Below are 23,337 nucleotides of genomic sequence, written 5' to 3' on the forward strand. Positions count from 1 at the left end.
ATTCAATCACCTCCTTGGGCAGCCTGTTCCAGTGTTTAATTACCCTTTCCATGAAGAAGTTTCTTCTAGTATCTAATCTAAACCTTCCCTGGTGCTATTAGGGGCTATTTCCTCTTGTCCTGTTGCTTGGGAGAAGAGACTGACCCCCACCTCGCTCCAACCTCCTTTCAGGTGTGAGAGTGAGGTCTCCTCTCAGCCTCCTTTTCTTTGTACTGAACATGCCCAGTTCCCTCAGCTGCTCCTCATAAGACTTGTGCTCCAGACCCTTCCACAGCTTTGTTGCTTAAAACTGAACACAACACTAGAGGTGAACTGAGCAGGTGGCTGAGGTAATGGGCCACTGGTATCCAGGCTAGTAAATGTGGTCTCGCTTTGAATTTCTGTGTATAAATAGGGTACAAAAGGACAATAATGATTTGTAACTCTTGAAATGCAAGTCCCTTCTTAGAATGCAGCAATAGGAACTAAAAGCTTAATGCCAAGTTTTAGTACATGTGAACTATAAGACTGGATTAGCCATGTCTTGAAATATTCACTGATTACTTTTCAACAATTTAATGAGTTAAAACAAGTTAATGGAATTTTAATTTGAAAGGGAACTGCCCAATCTAACTGCACTTACACTGTAAGCACACACTTCTTTCATCTTCACAGGGCAGCAGAGATAAGCTGTTGCTGAGAAGTAAAGCTGTGTGCAGTTTTCAGACCACAGTTCCACTGTACAATCAATCTGTTGAGCCAGGCAAGGCTTGTTGTTTGATAGCAATAAGCTCTTGAACACCATGAGGGCCCTTTGCCAAAATAAATAAAAGGCTGCCCACACCTCCAAGTAAAGATTCCTGAGATGCACACAGGCCCTCAGAAAACCAACCATGAATGTCTGTTATTGAAACAGGATGCTTCAAACAATGGAACCAGCAAAGGAGTGTCAGCTCAGTGCCTCTTTGACCTGCTGCAGTCTTTAGAGGGAGATACTCCAGACATTTTGGACATCTTAGAGCTGGTGAAAGCAGAAAAGCCTCTCAAGTCACTAGGTAACACCAAAGCACCCTTTATTCAGTAATTCTGGTTTGTTGTTTATTGATTCAGTGTGCATCTGATGAAGCAGGATTTGTTCATAGAACCACAGAATAATAGAATCATACAATGGTTTGGGTTGGAAGGGACCTTAAAGATCATCTAGTTCCAACCCCCCTGCCATAAGCAGGGACATCTCCCACAAGACCAAGTTGCTCTGAGCTACATCCAACCTGCCCTTGAACACTTCCAGGGATGGGGCAGCCACAGCTTCCCTAGGCAGCCTGTGCCAGTGTCTCACCACTCTCACAAGGAAGAATTTCTTTCTAATATCCAACCTAAATCTCCTTTTTTTCAATGTAAAATGGCTACCCCTTGTCCTATAACTACCACTCCTGATAAAGAGTGCCTCCCCAACTTTCCCACAGCCCTCCCTTTAAGTACTGGAAGGCTGCTATAAGGTCTCCTTAGTTCAGAGCCCTTTTCTTCTCCCAGAGTGCAGTAATATATGTTCCTTATGCCTCATGAGGCTTTTAACATTAGCTTTATCACCACCATCCTTTTACAATCTTCTGCAGGAAGGGAGCTATTAATTTCTTTTACTCCAGAGCTACTTTTTCTGCATTGAGCCTAACAGTCTGAGACCAGCCCCTGACATTTTTAATTTTGTTATGTGTGGATGAAGAAGAAAGATGCCTAATAAACTGTATCATGCTGACAAGATCAGAGTCATCCTCTCCTCTGCTCCATGTGGTCTGGAGACAAAACCATCTTCTCCCATGGTCAAACTATGACTAGTAAATGATGGATGTCATTCAGATGTCTGACAGTTCTGTGTTCTAGGGGGATTGTTGATTTATCACAAAGCAGAATATGTACAGCTGCACGATGTATCCAGGACACTGTGTTTCTTGATAGTTGGCCATGCAATGGACCACTTAAGAATCTGGCTGCTTTGGGATTTGCAGGGAAATAATCCTTGCTAGTTTTCATAAAGTTCTTCAACTTATTTTCCAAATTTGCACTTCCCTTTAATAATACTGATTTTGATGGCCTGTAAAACCTGTCTAGCTTTAGAATTAAAGGTTTGTTACATACTGAGATTTTATGATGCTGCACCATTACATCACAAGTTACAAAATAAAATGGTACAGAAATCGAAGATATTTTTTTCCTTTTTGTGGATTGTACGAAATATTTATATAATAGTTTTGGGTTTTCTGTGGAAGGTTATTCAAAGTAGTCTCTGAAGATGCCCAAGTGTGTGTTGACAATGAGACTGTAGATTGCGTGCCTGGTGTTTTCCATATGAAGATCAGAATTATTTAAAACATCTTGACTTCCAAGTTCAATTGTTCAAAGTGATTTACACACTTTAGGATCTTAACTTTGACTGGGGCTTCTGTATAGCAAAGTAACTTCTGAAATTGGGACTGCAGTTGTATTACAAATATTAATCTTGGGACACTTCAGTTTCTTGGTGCCTGTCACTAATAATCCCCAAAGTAATATTTCTAGTATGGAACTTCAATACTTTTGAAAACTTTTTCTCAAACCACTAGCAAACCAGACTCACTTTTGTGCTGGTGCCCATGTGGCTGCCAATATAGAGGGGGATTGATTTTTTAAAAATATAACTATCTTATGCCATCAGTGGTGTATCAGCATAATTTTTAGTGCAGTGGAAATATCTAGGAAAAAGCGTAGGGAGCATAAAAATTGTCATTAAGTTGACACATGTTCTTGTAATGTAACTTAATATAACTTAAGATTTTGCTTATGATGGGAGGATATTTGAAATGGGATTCCAGCAGTAGCTGTAGGCCTTCTGCTTACCAGTGATTTGACCTACTGAGAACTGCTCCTCACCTATGGAGTTCCTGGACAGCAGAGTGGAAGTGAGAGAGCAGCATATGTTTCCTCTATATAGACAAATTTTTGTTAGAGATCAAGAGCCTATTTGGGATTGTTAACGTGAGACGCAAGCAACTGAAGAGGGGAAAAAGGAATGAGCATGCTAACTCCTTTTATATTCAGCATGTTTGTGTGATAGTCTTCTCATATTGCTTTACTCCCTCAGATTTCTGCTATGGGAATGAAGACTTGACCTTTTCCATCAGTGAAGCCATCAAGCTATGTGTGACAGTGGTGGCCTATGCTCCTGAATCATTCAGAAGGTGCTAGTCTGTTTTCTTGGTTTATGCAGACTCAGACAAGGCATACAAGCAGCTTACAGCATGCCAAAGCAAGGCTGACAGATGGAGGCACAGGATATAGAAATGCCTTCTAAGCACAGGACTGCTCTGTGTGGCCAAGCCTCTGCCTGTTGATACCTGTCCTAAGGCACCAGCTCTAAATCCTATCAGCTGCCAGCTGCAGCACCAAGCTGAAGGGCAGTCTGAGCAGCAACACTTAAGCTCTATTTCCAAGTGGGCATCACACTGTGTCCTGCAGGTTTCTGGTGTCAGAGAAGCAATGAAGAGGGAACTGGAGGGGAAAAACAGCTCTAAAGAACAGGAAGATTCAGAGAGAGGGGAGGTAAACTGGTAAGGCAAAAAGGTTAGTTTCAAGAGGGAACCAAAGAAGAAAGGAGTCTTTGGAAGGGGAAATGAGTATCTGCAAATGGATGCCATATTCAGCAGATACCCAGAAGTTCAGGTTGTTTTCATTAGTATTGTTTCATGCAGCAGCTAATTTTGCCCTGAAGTCCCTGATCTAAGAGATTCTTTGGTCCAGGACTGCTTGTCTAGCGAGAAGCAATGAAATCACAAAGCTAGTGAAAGATCCAGGGGTCTTCAGATAGAAAGTTATGCCTTTGCCTGGTATGAGTTTCAGGATTGACAAAATACAACAGACCAATATTGGTTATTTTTCCAGCCTCCAGATGCTGATGGTCTTGGAAGCACTGGTTCCCTGTTACTTGCAGAAACTAAAGCGACAAACCTCTCAAGTGGAGACTGTGACAGCAGCTCGTGAGGAGATTGCTGCTATGGCTGCCCTTGCAACCTCTTTGCAGGCCCTCTTGTACAGCGTAGAAGTTCTCACCAGGTAAGCCACACAGTTCAAAGGTCTGAATCTGCACTTGGTTATCAGTGTGGGGAGAAGGAATGCACAGGAGGTCACGATATGCAGCTCAGCTTGAATAATGGTTTTGTTTTAGATGTGGTAACATTAGTGCCAAATTTCACCAGATCACAAATAGAATTTCAGTGTGCTTGTTAGATTTATTCACCTTCCCTTTGCTAGGCCTATGACAGCCCCACAGATGAGCCGATGTGACCAAGGACATAAAGGGACCACCACAGCAAACCACACCATGTCAGCAGGTGTGAACACCAGGTAAGTCGGCAGGCTTTTCCTTCTTTCTCATTTTTCTGAATGTCTCCACCCCACCCCACACCCCCCCCCCCCCCCGGCCCCGAGTAAGGTAACATCTCATTGCTAAGAGTGCTCTAGGTTCTGTGACAGAAAACAGTTAGATAGAAATCACTCTCTGCATGAATCATCAAAGGCCTATTATGTCCATTTACAGATGGAATCAGTCTGCTATTCTTTAAGACCAGTTCAGGCATGGATGAAACACAGCTTTGTCTTTCCATCTCAGATCAGAAGTAGATAAACCCCTTCATGCTCAAGGCTGCAGTGAATATTTGCCATTTACTTTGATTACAAGATTGCCCACATGCAGGAAAATAACATGTAACGGAAAGCAGCGCTTTATTATTTGTCTGCTGATTCTGGAGTGCAGCTAATACGTATCTGCTGAAAGGCAGTGTAGAGACTCCTGATGCTGTGTGACTCAGACATCTTGGTTTACATTTCTAGACCTTTCTGATTATCAAATGTTCAGCCTCTGATCTGATATTTTTGTGCTGCTCCACGTTTCCTGCCCTCATTTCTTCTGTTGTGTTACCACTGCAACAGACATCTGCTACCAGAAGCAGGAGTTTCCTGATGATAGAATGATCACTGTTCCAGCCTTGAACATGTTAGCCAAGTGGTGCATGGTTTGTTAATGCTTTCTCAATAAGTAGTGACAGGAGAAAATTACAAAGAAACAAAAAACATGCTGAGGTATTCTTTCCACTAGGTTAGTTGAGGCCTTATGAAATAGACCAAGCACAGTAAGAGAAATCAATAAGAGAAACTGCCTGAAAGAGGGCTATGGTGTCTAAGCCTGAATTTTTCCTTTCATAACAAAGGCAATAACTATAGAAATCCATTGTTTGCTGCCAGCTGGGAGGTAAAGGCCACTCAATGTGGTCACTAACTGTGTAGCCATTGTTCCAGTAACACAAGGTACCATCTGCCCATGGTCACCTGCTTTCTGAAAGGCACAGTTTAGTCACTACTAAGGTGCTATTTACAACCACACTCTTTCTGTTTTCCCAGGTACCCAGAACAGGGAGCCAAACTGCACTTCATCAGGTACAGTAAAATCTTGGCCCAGTCTTCTCTGACATGTGGCAAACTATTCCCCAGCAGTTAACTGCGTCCCATCCACTGTTGCTGTGACAGGCAGTCTTTTCTTAGGGGAGGGCAGCAAAGAATAATTAATATAGAAATTATTTAAATTTCTATTAAGATTTGGCAGATTATTGTTTATTTATTTATGTATTTATTTATTGCAGATGCAACTACCCTTCTTTTCAGTTGCAGTGAAAAGCTGGAGAGGTTGTTACAATCTGTCCTTGCTGCATATGACACTTCCTACTTTTTCTGATTTTAAATTCTCCAGGGAGAACCTTCACTTACTGGAGGAGGGCCAAGGTCTTCCCCGAGAAGAGCTAGATGAAAGAATTGCCAGAGAGGAGTTCAGAAGACCACGGGAGTCATTGCTGAATATCTGCACAGAGTTCTACAAGCACTGTGGTCCACGGCTTAAGATTTTGCAGAATCTGGCTGGTGAGCCCCGAGTGACTTCTTTGGAGCTGCTGGATGTGAAGTCCCACATGAGGTATTCCACAGGCATTCTGCTTTTACTTGTTCATTTCAGGGCAATTCCTTTCTTTTAACTCTTAATTTTTCATAGTAACAGATGGAATCACTTTTTGGTAGTGTAGTTGCATCTTACTGCCTGAAACATGCAGAACTTGTTTTGGGTGTTCCTCAGCTTGTACCTGATGCTACTTGTGTGTAAGTTTTCCTATGCTCTCCTCTGGTCTCATTCAGACCTCCATCTCCAGGGGATGAAATTGCTCTGTGGAAGCCTGTCTGATACATCAGAATAAGCTGCAGTGAGGAGCAGAGCAGAAAAAGCTGTCCCTGCAGGGCAAGGGGTGGGGAAGCTGTCTACGTGGCTGAATACAATCTTTATCCTTTCCTGTGACACTGTGTATCAGAACCAGCTGCTAACAGGCCTGAAGGGCAAAGCAACCACTGCACCAAATGGCATAAATTCCTGAAATATGGGGGAGGATGGACCAGGACCACCACCTCTGTGTGTGATACAGCAGGTACACAGGTCCTTTATTAAGGTGCAGCACTGAGCCCAGCTTGCTGGTTGGATGCTCACTGCAAACCATCTCATGTGTTGCTGACCTAGAAGAAGTTGGGGATCTTCTAAGGGCCATCTAAGCACTTTAAACCTGATTCTCTGTGTTTGCCATTCATGGTAAACACAAAAGAGCCTAAGTTGCTACTGAGAAATCTGTCTAGATGTAAAAGATAACAAAAGCTGTGACAAGAGGAGATGGAGCTGACTCTGTGGTCAGGTTTTCATTAACTATCAGGGGAAACTTCTTTCTCACCTAGTATTATCTCGGGAAACATAAACTCTAATGCAAGCAGCCCTGATACTGAGTGAGCCAGAGTTAGCACTGTTTTAACTGGCACTCACCAGAAGGAAAACTGGGATTAATATGTGGTAGTCCTAGTGTATCCCTTGGCAAGGGGGTCACAAGGAGACAGCTATCTCCATTCTTTTAGGAGACAGAGAAATACTTCAAGATCATTCTTTGAATACAGAACTGGTAAATACCAAGAGGCTATTTTTTTATGGCCTAAGCCAAACAATGCTCAGTGGAGTATTAAAGTAAACAGGAAAGATAGCAAAAATATCTTAAACTCTTTGGATTGGTCTCAAAAGTGAATCAGAACCACCTTAACAATAATTTATATTGCTTCTTGAACCCCAAGAGGCCATTCTGGCTGTGAATTATGCCTCTGAGTGCTATACTTTTTCCTCAGGAATACCCTGTAAAGGAAGCTGAAGCGTGACAGGTCCTAGCTATGCATTGAGCCAGCTCTGTTCCTGGACCAAAGCAAACACTCTGAAAGTTCTTCTGCATTTTACATGCAAGCTCTGAAGAAAACAGCAAAGCCCCTTAGCTGGCAGATTCTGTCAGAGAGATCTTTGGATTCAGGCTGTCTCAATGGAACACAAAATTGTCTTTTACATTAATGTAGGTCTTGTGAGCTGGGAGGTGTTTTTGTTTGGCTTGTGTGTTTACATATGAATTGAATGTTGCTGTTCCCCCCCTCTAGCAAATGTTTAATAATTTAGAGGGTAATGTTAAACCAGAGGTGTTTGTTTCCACAACTGCATGTCATTCTTATGTAGTGCTTGGCTGCAAACAAACTGAAAATCTGATGGACATGGCTGCTTTTGCAGTGCCATTTTGTCAAAGGACAGAAGCCTCAGAAATCAATACATCTGTTTAGCTGCACTGCAGACTCCCTGACTTTTAGCAATAGAAGCCTAAGACAGGTCTTTAATCTTATGTGAGAAACAAAGGTGAGATTCTCTGGACAGATCATGTCTTTGGTTAGACATGGTGGATTTTTTTCAGTATTTCAATGGGAGTGAGGAACACATGTCTGATGGATGAACTTCATTTACTGCAACAATGCAAGGGGCTTCCTTCTTTTTACTATCCTAATCTTACATTTGCATGTCACATAAGAATGCTCTAATATACTACCCAGAACTAACTGCAATTTAACAGTAACATGGGAACTTCGTTTCTACATGTTTTTATATTCCAGAATAATTGACTTAACTGTTAATTTTATGCACCTCTTAAAAGATGAGTTTAACAAACTTAAACCCCTATGTACAGAAGGTGCTATTGGTATATTTTCTGGAAAGATACATTCTTGTGAGACAATATTTGTGAAGCAGAGTCACAGTACACAGTAGTGGCTTCAAAGTACTGCATTCTTTTCAAGAGAGGTGGTCTGTCATAACCAAAGGTTACAGCTGTAACCTTTGATTTGCAGATTGATTTGCAGAAGATACTAAGTTGTGCTTTGATTCTCTTATGTCTACTGAAAAGTGCTAGAAATAGCTGCTTTATTGGGGTTGGAACCTGAATTGCTTTGTCACAGCCCTAAATAAAAGCACACATCATCTTGATTCTTATACAAGTAAGTATCAGTGGAATGACTGACAGGGTTTAACTGCTACAGGAAAAAAACCTTTTCTAAGCAGAGAGCAGATTTACCAGAATGTGATGTGACAGATGTGGTCTTGGGAGTCTGACAGATGCCATTTCAGAGACCTCAGAAAACAAGTTAATATGCTACTAACTTCAGACAGGATTAATCTCACCCAAGTTTAGCCATTTAAATTTAAATGTTTGGTCAGCAAAAGTCACAAAGATCTTATACTTTATATATACTTTATATACTTTAAGGCAGATACACAACCAATGAGCTGTTTATCTTACTACTTCAAGAAGGCAAGAATTTCCTCTGTTTATTTCTGCATAAACGGAGCCAGAAGATTAATTGAGGTTGATGTCTCAAGTTGGACAAGATGGATATCGCACTTTATAATGCATAAGAAAGTTTTCTTATACCATTATGTGCCACTGATATTGTATAATTGATAACTTAAATTTCACAGCTTTTAAAAAAACCCAGACCTACTCCATAGTATGACGAAGTAGTTTTTAAAAGCAATAATAAAATACTGGATAAATAAACACTTTTATAGCACTTTTGGTTATTCTGAGGAGCTCATTGCCCTTGATATGGCTAGGCAGATTTTAAAGAGAATGGAAATAAGTTGCATTAGTTGAAGGCATTTCAGAAGAAATCCCCCACAACAGGAATGGGATTGTACCATAATCATCCACTACAAATCTATTGATGTTTCAGGGAGCATACAGGTTTCTCCCTTTGTTGGGAGATGTAGCTTTATTACTTGTCTTTGTCTACCAAAAATATTCAACTATTTCAGTAAGTCTTTGTCAAAGTGTAAGTTAAATGTTGACATGGTATTTCACGGTCAATGCAAAAAGTGCCATCAGCGAGGCCATCTGGGAGACTTAGAAGAAGCAACAGCAACACAATCTGTGAGGTGTTAGGAGAAACAAATCAAAGTTGCAGGGAATAATTATACAAAGTACATGTTGTGTAAACCTATGGGGTGGCACATTATTTTTAAAACTTAATAACTGATGATGGAGCACCTCTTAAAGTGGTGACACTGAAAACCAAGCATAAAACCAAACCAAATCACTCATTAATTAACTGACAGATGACCACAGAATAATAGAATATGCTGAGTTGGAAGGGACCCATCAGGATCGAGTCCAACTCCTGTCCCTACATAGGGCAGCCCTAGAATCACCCCATGTGCCTGAGAGCATCATCCAAATGCTTATTGAACTCAACCAGGTTGATGCTGTGACCATTTCCCTGGGGAGCTTGTTCCAGTGCTCAAACCTCTGGGTGATAAACCTTTTCCTGGTATCTAACCTAAACCTCCCTTGATTCAGCTTCTTGCCACTTCTTCGAGTCCTGTCATTGGTCACAGGAGTGAAGAAAGAGGTCATCTCTTTCTGTTGTGAGGAAGCCATAGGCTGCAATGAAGTCACCCCTGTATCACAGATGTCACATCTGTGTTTCAGAGGCATTTGCAATGTTGTAATCTTACAAAGACCTCAGGTACTTTGTTTTTAGCTACACAAATCCATGATTCCTGATGCACCTTTGGTGCATTTAATATCAATGTAAAACTATTCTTTAGTCCATTCATGCATACATAAACAGTGATTCCAGCAAAAGAATTGTAACAGATCAGGAACTGTGGTATTGAGTCTAAGAGTTTAAATAGCAGCACATTTGACTTGTGCATCTTTATACTAGGCTACTGAAGATTTATCTGTTAGTTCAGTGGCATGTATGGAGAAATGCCAGTACATCTGCAAGAAATGCAACTGAATTTGATTTTCCTCTTCACAAACCCTGGTTTTAGATTGGCAGAAATCGCACATTCCCTACTTAAACTGGCACCTTATGACACGCAGACAATGGAAAGCCGAGGTCTCCGGCGGTACATCATGGAGATGCTGCCCATCACTGACTGGACAGCTGAGGCGGTGAGACCTGCCCTTATCCTCATCTTAAAGAGATTGGATCGTATGTTCAATAAAATTCACAAGATGCCTACTTTGAGGTGAGCAAGTAGAATGAAACCCCCCCGGGGTCCGTATCTGATGTTGCAAGCCTTGAAGTGTGGGTATGTCCTCTAACTGAACCTGTCATGTTGTAGTGAACCTTTACAACACATCAGAAAATGAACAGATGTTTTTCTCTCTGTAAGTGTGCATTTATGTTGACATCTCTGTCGTGTCTTCTGGTATCAAGAGGAAAAATGCATGGTTATTAAGAACTGCAGAGAGAACTTCCAGAAATCCAATTTTTCTATCTCCAGAATAAGCCTTCAGATTTGTACCATCTCACTACTCTCTTTATTTATCTTAGCTGTGAGCTGAGAAGATGAGTTTTAATTTTTAATGGAAAGTTAAACTGTAGTAAGTGTATTTCTAGCATGGCGTCTCATGACAATACTGTTATGTTCTCTATAAAGTGAAAAATAGCCTGGAGCTATGCAGTAGCTTCTGAATGCTCCTTAGCAAAGGGAACAGAACTGCATCAATTGCATCTAGTCAGTGGCTAGTGAAAGGCTGGTGCATCACATAGGAGCATTATGGTACAGGCTTTGGCAACTTCAAGAAGTATTCATTATGAGAGCATTCCTGCCTTGAAGGCAGTGATACAAGTTCAGACTGGGTAGTATAAACTCTCTCAGCCCTGTGGATTTTCCAGTGAACTGAGTAAAGAGTCATTTGTCTTAGTCACCCTCGTGGGCATATGCTTGAATAAGTTGCTTTGTTGGCAGTCTCAGCTGAGAAGCCAAATGATGTTAGAGAGCATCAGAATTTAAGACTGAGTTACTAAACTTTAGGTCCCAATGGGAATCATATGTACACAACTTAGATGGAGGAAATAACAGGGAGATGATCTCTTCTTTCTGGCATCACTGCTTATCCCTTTCCTTTGGCTAACAGTCTGCTTTGAGAAACTCCTGTCCCTGAAAGGAATTTAGAGGCAGAAATGTTAATGTTTCTCCTTCCTGTTGGTTTGATTCTTTGCCATGTCTTGCTGCCTTCTCGCTTATTCTTTCTTTCCTCGCTTATACATTCTTCTGCCTCCAAGGCAGCTTAGGGGTCTCCGTATTAAAGGTCTTTCCTCTTTCTTTGTGTAAGCTGAATGAATGCTCATAAATTAAAATTCCCTTCATATTCTCTCTGTCTGTGCCTGTACCTATGCCTGGCTGAAACTGCACTTCTGTACACAAAGGGATAGAGACAGCAAAGCCACTGGACAAAATGGAGGAAATACATTTAAACATCATTGGGCCAAGAAGCTTCTTAGAGATGGGGCTGGGTGCCAGAGCCCAGGAGCCATCCAGTGGCTCGTATCAGAATCTTACATGCTGCTTCCTGTGGGCACCCCACATCAAAACCAATGTCCGACAGGAGTAGTATATGTATAAGAACAAGAACAAACTACCACTCTGGAGATTTAGGAACAGTGGATGCTGAGAGATTAGATATCTGTTGGTCTGCATAAGAACTTACGTAGTGAACACTTGATCCCCCATGTGTCTCTGAGAAGTCTGCTGAGGGGCTTGACTAGGCTAGTGTTTAAGTCTCGAGCTAAAAAGTTAGGCAAGCCCTGTTTTTCTGTCCCAGAAAGAGTACAGACAGAGGCTGACTTGTGAAGTATACTTACTTCCAAGACTCAGGCCCTGAGGTGTGAACCACTTTGATGTTACCTCTGCTGTGTCTGCTTACAGTTAGGAAGATCCATTCAGCATCTGTCATGAGCCCTGTAAGCTATTTTGCTGCAAAAAGCCAAGTGTCAGGGAAGAAAGGATCCTGGAATGAAGGCCCTTGGCGCTGGTAGGCAATAGACCTACCCTCCTGCACAGGGTGAGGAAAGTAAACATCGTACTGCTGGGCCAGGTTAACTTTAGGACAGGCTCTGGCAGAGCAGACTAGACTGAAAAAGTAGCTTGCAGAGGATACTCACAGCTGAGGGGTTTGTTCCTTTCTGTGAGAAGATCCCTGGGCCAGGAGAGGTGGAGGAGCCCCCCTCAGCAGGCAGGCTGCCCTCACCTCGCAGGCTGCTCTCCTCCTGAGGTGGCCAGCAGGCGCTTCCCGCCCTTTGCCCTTTCCACGCGGGAGGGAGCGGCACAGCTCGCTGGCCGCTGCCGTTGCCACTGGGGCTCTATGTCACCAGTGCAGGCCCCTCTGCTGTGTTTCTCGTCTCTCTCAAACGTGCTCTGTGGCTTTGTGCTCTCCCGAGCTATGTGGGTGAAGCCTTTCCTCTGTGGTGCACTTTGTGCTCATCTTGGACCTCGTCACTGTCTGAAACATTTCCTCTGTGGGCGTTCGTGTGTGTCGGTGGCCGTGTCTGCAAGCGGCTGGGGGGGGGGGTGGAGGCCGGCAGCTAACGGCAGCTACTGTTGTATTGCAGGCGCCAGGTTGAGTGGGAGCCTGCCAGCAATTTGATTGAAGGGGTTTGTTTGACACTTCAGAGGCAGCCAATCATTTCCTTCCTGCCTCACCTTAGGTCTCTGATCAATGTCTGTGTCAATCTGGTGAGTAGCCCAGCGGCAACCCCGTGGTGAACCTTTGCTAAACCTCCCCCCTGCTGTTGACTTCTCTGAACTGAAGAAGACAGTTCATTCCCATTCCTGCCATTTTACCTGTCCCCCTTACCCCTCACAAGGGGACTTCGCAAGTGACACTAGAGATAGCAAGGTTCATTTTTGAAGTGGTGCATGGGGAGATACAGTGACCGGCAGTGGTGGTCAAGCGATTCATTTCCGTTGCTTCCCACGCACCACTTTGAAGATCCACCTTTGCCAGATTGAGCTGAGAGTTGAGGGCTGCAAGTTGGAGAGTGGGGTGGTGGAGACTGCACACACCTGGTAGATACAGGGAGAGGGTGGCACTGGGGATACCTACCGTCTCCAGTGGGGAAGGACCTTGGTGGCCCTTGGTGGCCAGCAGGGGTTGGCTAGTTAGAAAGGTTTACATGGGTGGATTCATTCTACTGTTCACAATGTCCCTGGCTTGATCTAGTACAGGTTTGCATTGTACAATGTTCAGATCCCACTCTTAGTAGAATTTATGCTTCTAAGTTTGTTACAACAGAGAGGTGATATAGATGGAGCCCGTCTGGACATTCAGGGATAGATTGTAGTGTTTCTGCAGCTGTTACACTCGGGCCGAACCCTCAGTTTGGTATCACTGTTAATTCCTGCCATTTGAACAAGCATACATGCTTACATTCCATGTGCAGAAAATACAAATAAAGGGGGAAGAGCTGCCCTAGCATTTTTATTGTTATTGGGCTTTATAACATTCTCTTCTTAGAACAGAAAACCTCCCAGGTTTTTACCAGTGATCTGAGGAGCTTTAAAAACAATGATAATCAGTTAAAATGCAATATTAATTTTTGTCAGACTCCCATCCTTCAAGTCCATCCACAGCACTCATAGTTGCGAGGGCAGGGAAGCTCCAGCCTGTCAGAGTAAGACTTCTCCCTTGTTCAAGCAGAGGTAGCTACTTGAAGGCACTGCAAATCTGGGCCCTCAGGGTTGCTGCATGGTGATGTTGCTACAGAGTTATCTCAAATACAAGCTTAGAAAGGACTTGCAGTTTGGCAAGCAGGCATGGCAGAGTGAATCCCACCAGTAAGCTCTCCAAAGGGCCTGCATTAAGAATTAGCCAGTGATCTAAAAACAGCAGAAAGCTCCGCAGTGCTTAAGTGCTGTCATAGTGCATACATTCAGCTGGGTGGGGGCATCAGGAAGAGCTACCAGGAAAATATGTGCTCTTGCTGTTAAGAGTATTTTACCTTTGACTGTCAGAACTATGGCTGCTATGAGCTGTGGGAGCACCCCTGCCTGCATGCTGTGTCGTGTGTGGGCCAGTTGCATCATGAAGCCCCAAAAGAGATCAACCAGGAAGGGGGGAAATGTCTAAATGATAATCCATCGTGATACAATACAAGACCTCTGCCTCCTCCCCTTATAAATTGTACTTTGGTTTTATGGCAGAAAAATAGTTACTGCCTTTCTCCCCAGGCTGAATTTGAAAAAACACATTAATCTCCCCTAAGCTTAGGTGTCTGCCAAGTAGCTTCTCCCTGTCATTTAGATGTGTCTCATCATAGTGAGAAACAGGCATGTGCAGGTCTATGATTTGATTCCTACTGAGAGACACATCCAAAATGGTTCAAATAACCTTTCCCTAGAAGTGCTGTTTTCTCGTGCTGATATTTCAAGGAGTTCAGACAACCAGGCCACATGCAGGTGACTCTGCTTCCATCATCTGGGGTCAGATGAAAGGAATCATACTTACAGTTCTAAGAATGGACTGTGTTTGGGAGGAATCTGAACATTGTACAAAACCTGGCTTGAGTCAGACTTAGGACATTACTTTTCAAACAGATCAGCAAGACAAGGGAAAAGATGACCAGTTTCAATGCAGACTTATTGCTTTGATGACATATTATTATTTGTTACAGTCCTTACATGACATATCCTCCAACTCTAACTGTTCCACCAGTCCAGTGCTGGTCATTCAGGGCTGGTACTGGGTACATTTATAAATGTACCAGGTTACCTGTGCACCCCTCTCATCCTTGCTGGTTCCCTCTTCTCCCCTCCCTTTCCCTGCCAGATCACCTTCCCCTCACTGGCCCCAGCTCCCACAAGGATCACTGAGGGGGCTGGTTCTCCTACAGCCACCCCAACTCAGTGCTCGATGGAAAGCCCCTCCATTTCACTAGCCTTGGAGGATATGGCATGGATGAAATTACAAGCAGTCAGTTGTGGTGATGTGCTCTGTTTGTATTGCAGGTGATGGGAGTGGTAGGACCCTCCAGTGTGGCTGACGGATTACCCCTTCTTCATCTCAGCCCTTATCTCTCGCCACCTCTGCCCTTCAGCACAGCTGTTGTCCGGCTTGTAGCATTGCAGATACAGGTGTGTCTGCCCTGGCCTGTGGCCAGGCCTGTTAGAGCTTCTGGTTGAGACACCAGCTCATGGTTGCTCTGTTTACTTTCTGCAAAAGCTGGGCAAAAACTGTGGAACATACACCAAAAATGAAAGAGAAGCAACGTGTAAATTCTGCCTTCTTTATGAAGGCTTGAACTGAGCTCAGAGTTCACCTGTTGGGGCCAAGTCCACAGCAAGCATCCATCAGCTTAACACTGCCATTGAAGTCCAGGGAGTTCTGCTGATTGATGCTGTGAAAGGCTCTGACAAAGACATTAGGATTCTCTGCAGGATCTAAGGAGCTATCGTCACAAGTCTCCTGCCACGGGGAGATGAGCCCTGGCCTGGGTCACATCCATGCAACCCTGTCTCTTTTCCTGTGGGACCATGTGTGTAACTCAGAATGGGTTTGTGCTCTTCTTTTCTTACCTGAGCGGGTCACGCACTGTGCCAGCTCAAAAAAGTAGGGCAACTTGGCTTTTCAGCTGCTGACTCAATGGCATCCTTGCCGTCCAGAGTTTAAAAGAAAACAACATCCTGGACTTTTTGAAGAAGTCACCACTGTTTCTTTCTCATAGCAGTGCCATGATTATAACAGAGTCCTTCTGCCTCTGTATCCTTTTCCCTCCCCATTGGCATGAAATCAAACAAAATGGTGAACAAGAAAGGCACAAATTTCCTAATTTCACTCCAATTTGCATTTTTAAATATGCATTAGTACATCCAGTTGAATATACTTCAGCAGGCATTTCTGAGCAGTGGGGCAGCTTGGGAAGAAAGGCTTGTAAGGACCAAAACACAGTGCTGTACCTCAGAGCATGAGGCACAAAAGGGCTCTGTGGTACCAGCTGACACAGAAAGAGGACAGATTTCTTCCAGCTCTGAGGTAATGGTTCTTTAATGAAAAGCGAAAAAGTGGCCACCTTCACCTTCTCTGAAATCTTTTCTCTTTTTAAAAACCAGATACCAAATCATTTTTTTTAGTATTGGGAGTTTTTACTTGTATTTTGCTCTGCTCTCTGTTCACTCATTCCTGTCATGGGATTTAAATGTAATGAAAACCAAACATGTCAGAAAAACACACGAGTGGTAGTATTCCTAATACTTCCAGCAGGATATAAACCAGAAGTACTTCACACCCCATCAGAAAACATCTTCTCCTGGAATTTCTCAGCCCAGATGTGCAAGCTTGACAGTTGCATTTCACAGCTAAGTGTAGCTACTGGGAAGTTGCAAATGAGCAGAGTTCTACTGACAGTCATTCGTATTGCCTCCTCTGAAGATGAAAGACCTTTCAGTTTAGACTTGACTATGCATCAAGAAGCAAATGTGCATTTTTATTTTTTTATTTTTTTCAGGAGTTCATTCTTTGCGTTAGGGAGGATGATAGAGCAGCACAAAGTGAGGCAGAACAAAAATTGTGTTTGGGAATAACCTCCACGTTCAGACAGCAGAATATTTAGATCATGTCATTTGTGCAGTTTCCCCTGTTTTTTTATTCCCCATAGTCTGGGTCAGATCCTGATGTCATTCACAGTAGTGCAGAGTTGAGGGCTAACACTCAGCTGACTCCTGTGGGATACATCTGATTTTGTTAATAATGTTTATGAGTTAGGAACCAGGGCTTCTTTCTTCTTGGCTGTGACAAAAGCAGGTGACACTTACTCTACTCTGTGAATTCCTTTTACTCCTGACTAAGTGTTCTCAGGGCTTCAAATTCAATCAGGACATAAATGCTGGTGTTGTACTGTGTAAACAGGATGCCCAGGGGATCGTCATTCCCTGCAGTAACTTGCATGCGTGATCTGCTAATGAAATCATTTAATCCTTTCTTATTATTACTGCACAGGCTTTGAAAGAAGATTTCCCCCTAAGCCATGTCGTCTCCCCATTCACCAATCAGGAAAGAAGGGAAGGAATGCTTTTAAACCTACTGATTCCATTTGTGCTCACAGTAGGATCTGGAAGCAAAGGTCTGACTAATGTAACAAAAATAATTTTTCTCCCCCTTTTCTGACAACCAATGTTTGCGCTTTCCTTGCTCTCTGTTGATTGTATTTATTTATTTATTTATTTTGATTTGTATTTCTGTCACTGGCAGTGTGTCAGCTAAGTGCCCTTTGGATCTGAGACTGAAAAGAGCCCCACTGGGAGAAGCTGTTGTTTCTTCTCTTTGTTTCAGCTGTGTCATGGTTCTTGAGTCAGATCTTACACAGATGTGCTCCTCCTTTTGAAACTGGAGTGCCGGGCAAGATGAGTCTGTTGTAGCAGAAGCCACAGAGGGGAGCAGAGGTCACAGAAATGGTGTGCCCCTGTGGATCACAGTCTGCCCAATCCATGCCAGTTGTCTGGCACAAGTCCTTCTTGCTTTCTTCTATAGTGGGGGATCACTGGTAAATCCCCAAATGAAAGGAAAGAGTCAAGGGAGAGGGGAGTGTCAAAAGGAAGTGAGATTATAAGACTACTGAATGGGATGTTTCTTTGTGCTGTGCAGCTCTGTGTTTGTGTGTATTGGTGCTAAAATAAACTTTGCCTTTACTTGCAGGAGGAGAAGCAGCATAACAAGGTCTGGGGGACGGTGTTTTGGCTTAGGGGACATTTAAGATTGTACCCCATTTTGGAACTGAATAGGGTCTGGATCTTCTGGATGTCTTTGATGGAATGTAGCCTGACCTTTCTCTCTCTCTCCCCTCCCAATGCATCACAGACAGTCCCTGGCTGGAGCAGCCTGAGGTCCTGCTGCTGCTCCAGACTGTTATCAACATCCTCCTGCCACCTCGCATCATCAGCACTTCCCGCAGCAAGAACTTTATGCTGGAGAGCTCCCCTGCCCACTGCTCCACCCCGGGGGATGCAGGGAAGGACCTGCGGCGGGAAGGGCTTGCAGAGTCCACCAGCCAGGCTGCCTACCTGGGTGAGTGATGGCTTCTGCCCACTGCTGGGAAGAGACAGAGGTAAAACAGAGCATTCCAGACCATAGACAGCACCAAAGAAAAGTCTCAAGCAGGTTTAAGCTTTTTAGAGCTACTTCAGGTCTCGTCCTGAAGAAGAGACTAGGCCAGAATGTGAAGCCAGGAGTACCTCTGGAATATATTGCAATGTGAGCAATGTCTGCACTGCAGCTGGAGGAAAATGCAGCACGGCTGGAAGTTGCTCAGTTTTCACACCACCAGGATATGGCAGTGAAGCCACAACAAGCAAGTAAGTCACACTGCCTACCAGCCCCTAACATCACTGCTGCACTGGCCCTGGGCTAGTCAGGGTGAAACAAGATGCAGTGTGCCTGCTTGCTGGCCCTGCACATGCACAGTCCTTACTGACTGACGTTCCCTCTGCTCACTCTGTGCTGCTGCAAGGCAGTACTATATTTTCTCATGTATGACCCACAAGTGAACAGAAAGAAAAAATAATCAAACTGGAGACTCAGCAGCAGTGCAGATTATCAGGGCTTTATGGGGAGAGTTTTGTCCCAAAGCTCTCACTCCTTCCAACAGCTTCACTGTTCCTGATTTTGTGAGGGCATTTACCTGAAGACTATTCAGGTCTTTTATAACCCACATCTAAGAAACAGGGTAATCCTGATGAAAAAATGACAGTTCATCACTGATCTAGCCCCTTACCCCACCAAACCTGGATACAGATGTGTGATGACTGATATGTCTTGGTCATTCCATCAAGAAAGATGGAGCTGTTAACCTTCCCCCAACAATTTGCATGCTTCCCCGTTTGTTCCAGACCAAGGGAGTATGGAAAGGGGAAGACTCCTTATGAGTTAACCATCAGGCACTGCCCACTTGAATACAGAGCATTGTTGTGAACCTCGTTGCTGCTCATGCTCATTTGTAATGCAGTGCTCTTGTGAATTATGGCCCTTGGCTTACTGGACCATATTTTTGTTTAGATTGCAGTTTGGCCATGACTCATGCAAGCTGCACTGCTGGAAGGTTCTTTTCATTACCCCATAAATAACCTGGGGGACGTTGTGCTCACAGGGTGACTCTTTGTGTGGATAAGCTTGATCAAAATTTTGGAGACTGTCTGATCAGCCAGGGCTGTATTTCCCCCCCAAGTTGCTTTCAAAATATCTGAAATCCAGGAAGACAAAAGAAGTCTGCAGGGAGCCATAGGAGGAGCTAGAGCAAGAAAAATACAGAGGAACTTAGGTGTGAAGTCAGAAAATTTATCTGGAAATGAGACTCTCGGTCCTGATCCTCATGCTTTTGTTATGAGGAGGTTGCCCTCCTTCCCTGCAGCATTTGGAGACCAATAGAAAAGGCAGTTGTGACTCTGAGGGGTGTGCGTATGCATGCCTGTGTAGGTTTGTGCCTGCTGTGGCCCCCCCATTCCTCCCTCAATGTTTGTAAGGGACTCTGACAGCATCTCTGACTGCCATTTACTGGTGTGTGTTCTCCTGTAGCCCTGAAGGTGATCCTTGTCTGCTTTGAACGCCAACTAGACAGCCAGTGGTACTGGCTGAGCCTGCAAGTCAAAGAGATGGCGCTGCGGAAGGTGGGAGGGCTGGCCCTGTGGGATTTCCTCGACTTTATCGTACGGACACGGATCCCTATCTTTGTGCTCCTTCGGCCCTTCATCCAGTGCAAGGTAACAGTTGCTTTGGCTACATCACTTGCTGAGGGCAAGATATCCTTAATTCCCCTGCTGAGAACAGAGAAATGGCACTCCTGGAGGAACTGGCTGTTTATGTAGGGAGTGACTTTTCAGAAGATAGTAGCCTGATGAACACTTTGAAACTAAATCACAAGCCTTTTTCCTAGACAGTACTAAAGACTATGCCAATCATACAGGAGCTCTCATCCATGAAGCCACAGAGCATAGGTAATCTTAGTCCCTCGGGATGGGAAAGTACTCTTGGGCTCAGCCAAGAGGGTCTGAATGTGGACTTAGTTTTTCAACAAAGACACTCAAAGCACTTGGCAGCAGTGTGGATGCTCTGAATGTAGTTGGGGTCTGCACCCCTGGGGGCCTGGGGATTGGCAGAAATCGTCCAGAAGTGTCTCTTCTGCACAGAGCTGGGCAATAAAGCTAACAGTTGGGAGGAACCACCCCACTTAACATTTTTTGGGTGAAGGTCTGACAAGGCTCCTGTTGCTAGGCTAAGGTGGCCTGGGCTTAAGCCAATAATGGCCCTTCCCTTCTTATCAGGTAGACTAGCACGTGGTACTCCACCTTATTTAGACTACTGTGTCTCACCGCTTGGACAGACTTAAATCATCTTGGAGGGAGGAGCTGTTTCCTGTCTGAGGGTAGAGCTTAGCATAAGGAAGCCCTCATCCCCCTGTAACAGTGAGGTTTTGATTTCAGTTTGGTCATATGTCAGTTTGTCCCTGAAAGACAGCTGGAAACCTCCTAGCTGGCGTCAAAACTTCATGCCTACCCAAGAGGACAGTCTGCTGGCTGCAGGCTTATGTTGGTCTGGAGACCAGTCCCAGTTCTTAGGGCACATTTTCCTGCCCTGCTAACACTTCCCAATTTTGCAGCTGCTGGCCCAGCCAGCTGAGAACCACGAGGAGCTGACTGCCCAGCAGCACATTGCCGACCAGCTGGAGAGACGGTTCATACCACGCCCGCTCTGCAAGAGCTCCCTCATTGCTGAATTCAATAACGAGCTGAAGATCCTGAAGGAGGCAGTGCACAGTGGGTCTGGTAAGGAGGAGAGGGGACAGTTAAGGGCTATCAGCTCCATCTGCCCAGCTGGATCACCTCTAAATTAACTGGTGAGGCAGATCTGCCTGCTGCCTCAGAGTGGGACGGGGCAATCCACCCGCACCCTGACAGTCTGTACTTGGATCAGGCCCTGTGCTCAGCCCAACCTTCCCACTGGATGGCCAAGAGAAGTCCAGGTTGGTTGTGAAATGCACCTTGTTTTGCCCATTTTTTCCCACTAAGTCCATGTCCCATTCCTCAGCACCTGCCTCTCACTGTCACAGTGCAGCCCCAACCCCACAACACAGCCAGCCATGATTTACATCTCTGTAAATACGAAGCTGCTTGTGTACAAATGTGTGTTTGTCAGCAGCAGACCTGTCTCCTCCTTTCTCCTCTTGGTCTCTTTTTTATATTCCCTGCTGTTCCCAGCCACATCCAGAGCAGCATCCCCAAACTGGCAGTGCATGGACTTCTCTCCTGCATGAGGGGACTTTTCTCCTGGAACAGTCATACTTGTTGCCACGAGATGGCAGCCATTGCTTACACACAGCAAGAAATTTTATGTGCTTTGTCTTCCTAAGAAAGGAAAACAAATTCAACATAAAATACCTCAGCCTTTTTTTTACTTGGTAATAATTGTTTCTAAGCTCATTTGGAAAATATGGTACTAAGATTAGGGAGAAAACCAGGCTGCATAAGAGAGATTTTGGAGAGGTGAGGTGAGCCAGGGCAGATGTGTTTGTTTCACCACCTTTGCCAACCCCTGTCCTACCAGTCTGGTGCCTGATGTGACTGGAATGCTTGGCTGGTTTTTCATTTCCAGTGCCATCACTGACCAGAGTTTGGTTCTTCCACTCCTACACAGCTTACCAAGGGAAGACATCTGTCAGCACCATGGGCACCTCCACCTCTGCCTACCGCCTGAGCCTGGCCACCATGTCCCGCTCCAACACCGGCACTGGCACAGTCTGGGAGCAGGACAGCGAGCCTTCCCAGCAGGCCTCGCAGGACACACTGAGCCGCACGGATGAGGAGGATGAAGAAAGTATGTGGCTACTGATTTGAGCTAAGCCCTCAGTATTCAAGATGTTTTCTTGATGCCCCAAGAGGGTGGCTGGGAGAGAAAGAGTTGTCCCTGCGCATGTGTGACAAAAGGCCCATAAGAACATGAGGCTAAGAAAGTGCTGTGGTTGTGACACAGTTCATGGTGTTAATGCTTGGCGTTATGTACCTTCTTACTCCCTCCTGAGCTCTGGGAAGGAAAAAGAGAAGGGCACAGGCAGATTTTTAGTGTATGAGACCTGGGCTGGGAACACATTTGGCAGTCAGTCCTCTCTTTGACGTCCATCATGACAGGAGGCAGGGGCTGTGGCTGGCTCTATAATTAGGGTCCTGTTCCTGCAGGATCTTAGTACTTCCTGCTCATCAGTTTCTTCCAGATGCTCAGACGTGGATTATGTTCTCCTTATGCTGCATGCGATCCAGCTGTGGATCTCTGCAGGATAGAATGTCTATGTGCTTGTGTCTCTTGATTAACAAAGAGGAAATTAAGCCTTAAACCTACTGACAACAAAAGCTTGATCTCCTTTTGGGCAGCTGGCAGGTTCTGGGGTTGCCAGACTTTCTGGTGCTGGTTTAGAAGGAATGGGCTAGTGAATCTTTTGGGGAGTAATTTGCAATGACCTGAATGTTGCTCTGTCATTTCAGCTGAGTTTCATGTTATTCTTGGAATCTTGCCTTCTCTCTGCTTCTGAGCTGTCCATCTGTTTCTGAGCTGTCCATCATTGAAAGACAGGGTAGATAACCCTGCTCATATGCCATCAGGCTTGGCCTTCCCCCTCCTTTAGAAGGGACATTGTCTTCTGGTGCTGCAGTGGTTGGTTGCCTCAGTACCTGAAACTCAGGTGCTTCACTTCTGTATTTGAGCACTGCTGACTATTCCTCAAAGACACTGAACAAAAGGGGTGAAAAACAGGCTTAAAAGAAGGGCCTGTGCAGTTATGGCAGAATTGCCTTTTGGGAAAGAACAGCCTGAAACTTTCCAGGCTTAGCCCAACTTTCTTTTAGCTGGGTTCATCACTAAACATTGCACAATCCAGCCAGGATTGTACTGCTGATACATCACTCAGATGCTCACTGTGGCCAACTCTGGTTTCAGCCTCAGATGAGTTGTGAGCCACTCTGTGAAATGATGAGTGACATCTCCCTGTTCGCTTGCAGCACTATTACTTCAGCCCCACCTTGGCTTAACGCTGCCATAAAATACCTCAGTATTTCAAAACTGGAAAAGGTCAAAAGGAAAAGATTACAGAAAACTTCCATTTGTTTTATTTGTTAATTTGTAA

General features: G+C 44.5%; 1 protein-coding gene across 5 annotated transcripts in view; it reads left to right on the plus strand.

The window, feature by feature from the left end:
• Nucleotides 1-23,337, plus strand: part of UNC80 (unc-80 homolog, NALCN channel complex subunit) — a 133,689-nt gene that overhangs the window by 98,534 nt on the left and 11,818 nt on the right. For all 5 annotated transcript variants that reach the window (XM_051623948.1, XM_051623951.1, XM_051623949.1 and 2 more), the window contains 14 exons: nt 896-1,034; nt 3,098-3,194; nt 3,895-4,065; nt 4,264-4,356; nt 5,410-5,445; nt 5,756-5,974; nt 10,223-10,423; nt 12,793-12,916; nt 15,188-15,313; nt 17,175-17,298; nt 18,033-18,239; nt 19,743-19,927; nt 20,824-20,989; nt 21,858-22,037. In XM_051623948.1, coding sequence (XP_051479908.1) covers nt 896-1,034; nt 3,098-3,194; nt 3,895-4,065; nt 4,264-4,356; nt 5,410-5,445; nt 5,756-5,974; nt 10,223-10,423; nt 12,793-12,916; nt 15,188-15,313; nt 17,175-17,298; nt 18,033-18,239; nt 19,743-19,927; nt 20,824-20,989; nt 21,858-22,037 — 2,068 coding nt within the window. The remainder of the gene's footprint in view (nt 1-895; nt 1,035-3,097; nt 3,195-3,894; nt 4,066-4,263; nt 4,357-5,409; nt 5,446-5,755; nt 5,975-10,222; nt 10,424-12,792; nt 12,917-15,187; nt 15,314-17,174; nt 17,299-18,032; nt 18,240-19,742; nt 19,928-20,823; nt 20,990-21,857; nt 22,038-23,337) is intronic.

The sequence above is a fragment of the Apus apus genome, chromosome 6, assembly GCF_020740795.1.
Source record: "Apus apus isolate bApuApu2 chromosome 6, bApuApu2.pri.cur, whole genome shotgun sequence".
NCBI lineage: Eukaryota > Metazoa > Chordata > Aves > Apodiformes > Apodidae > Apus > Apus apus.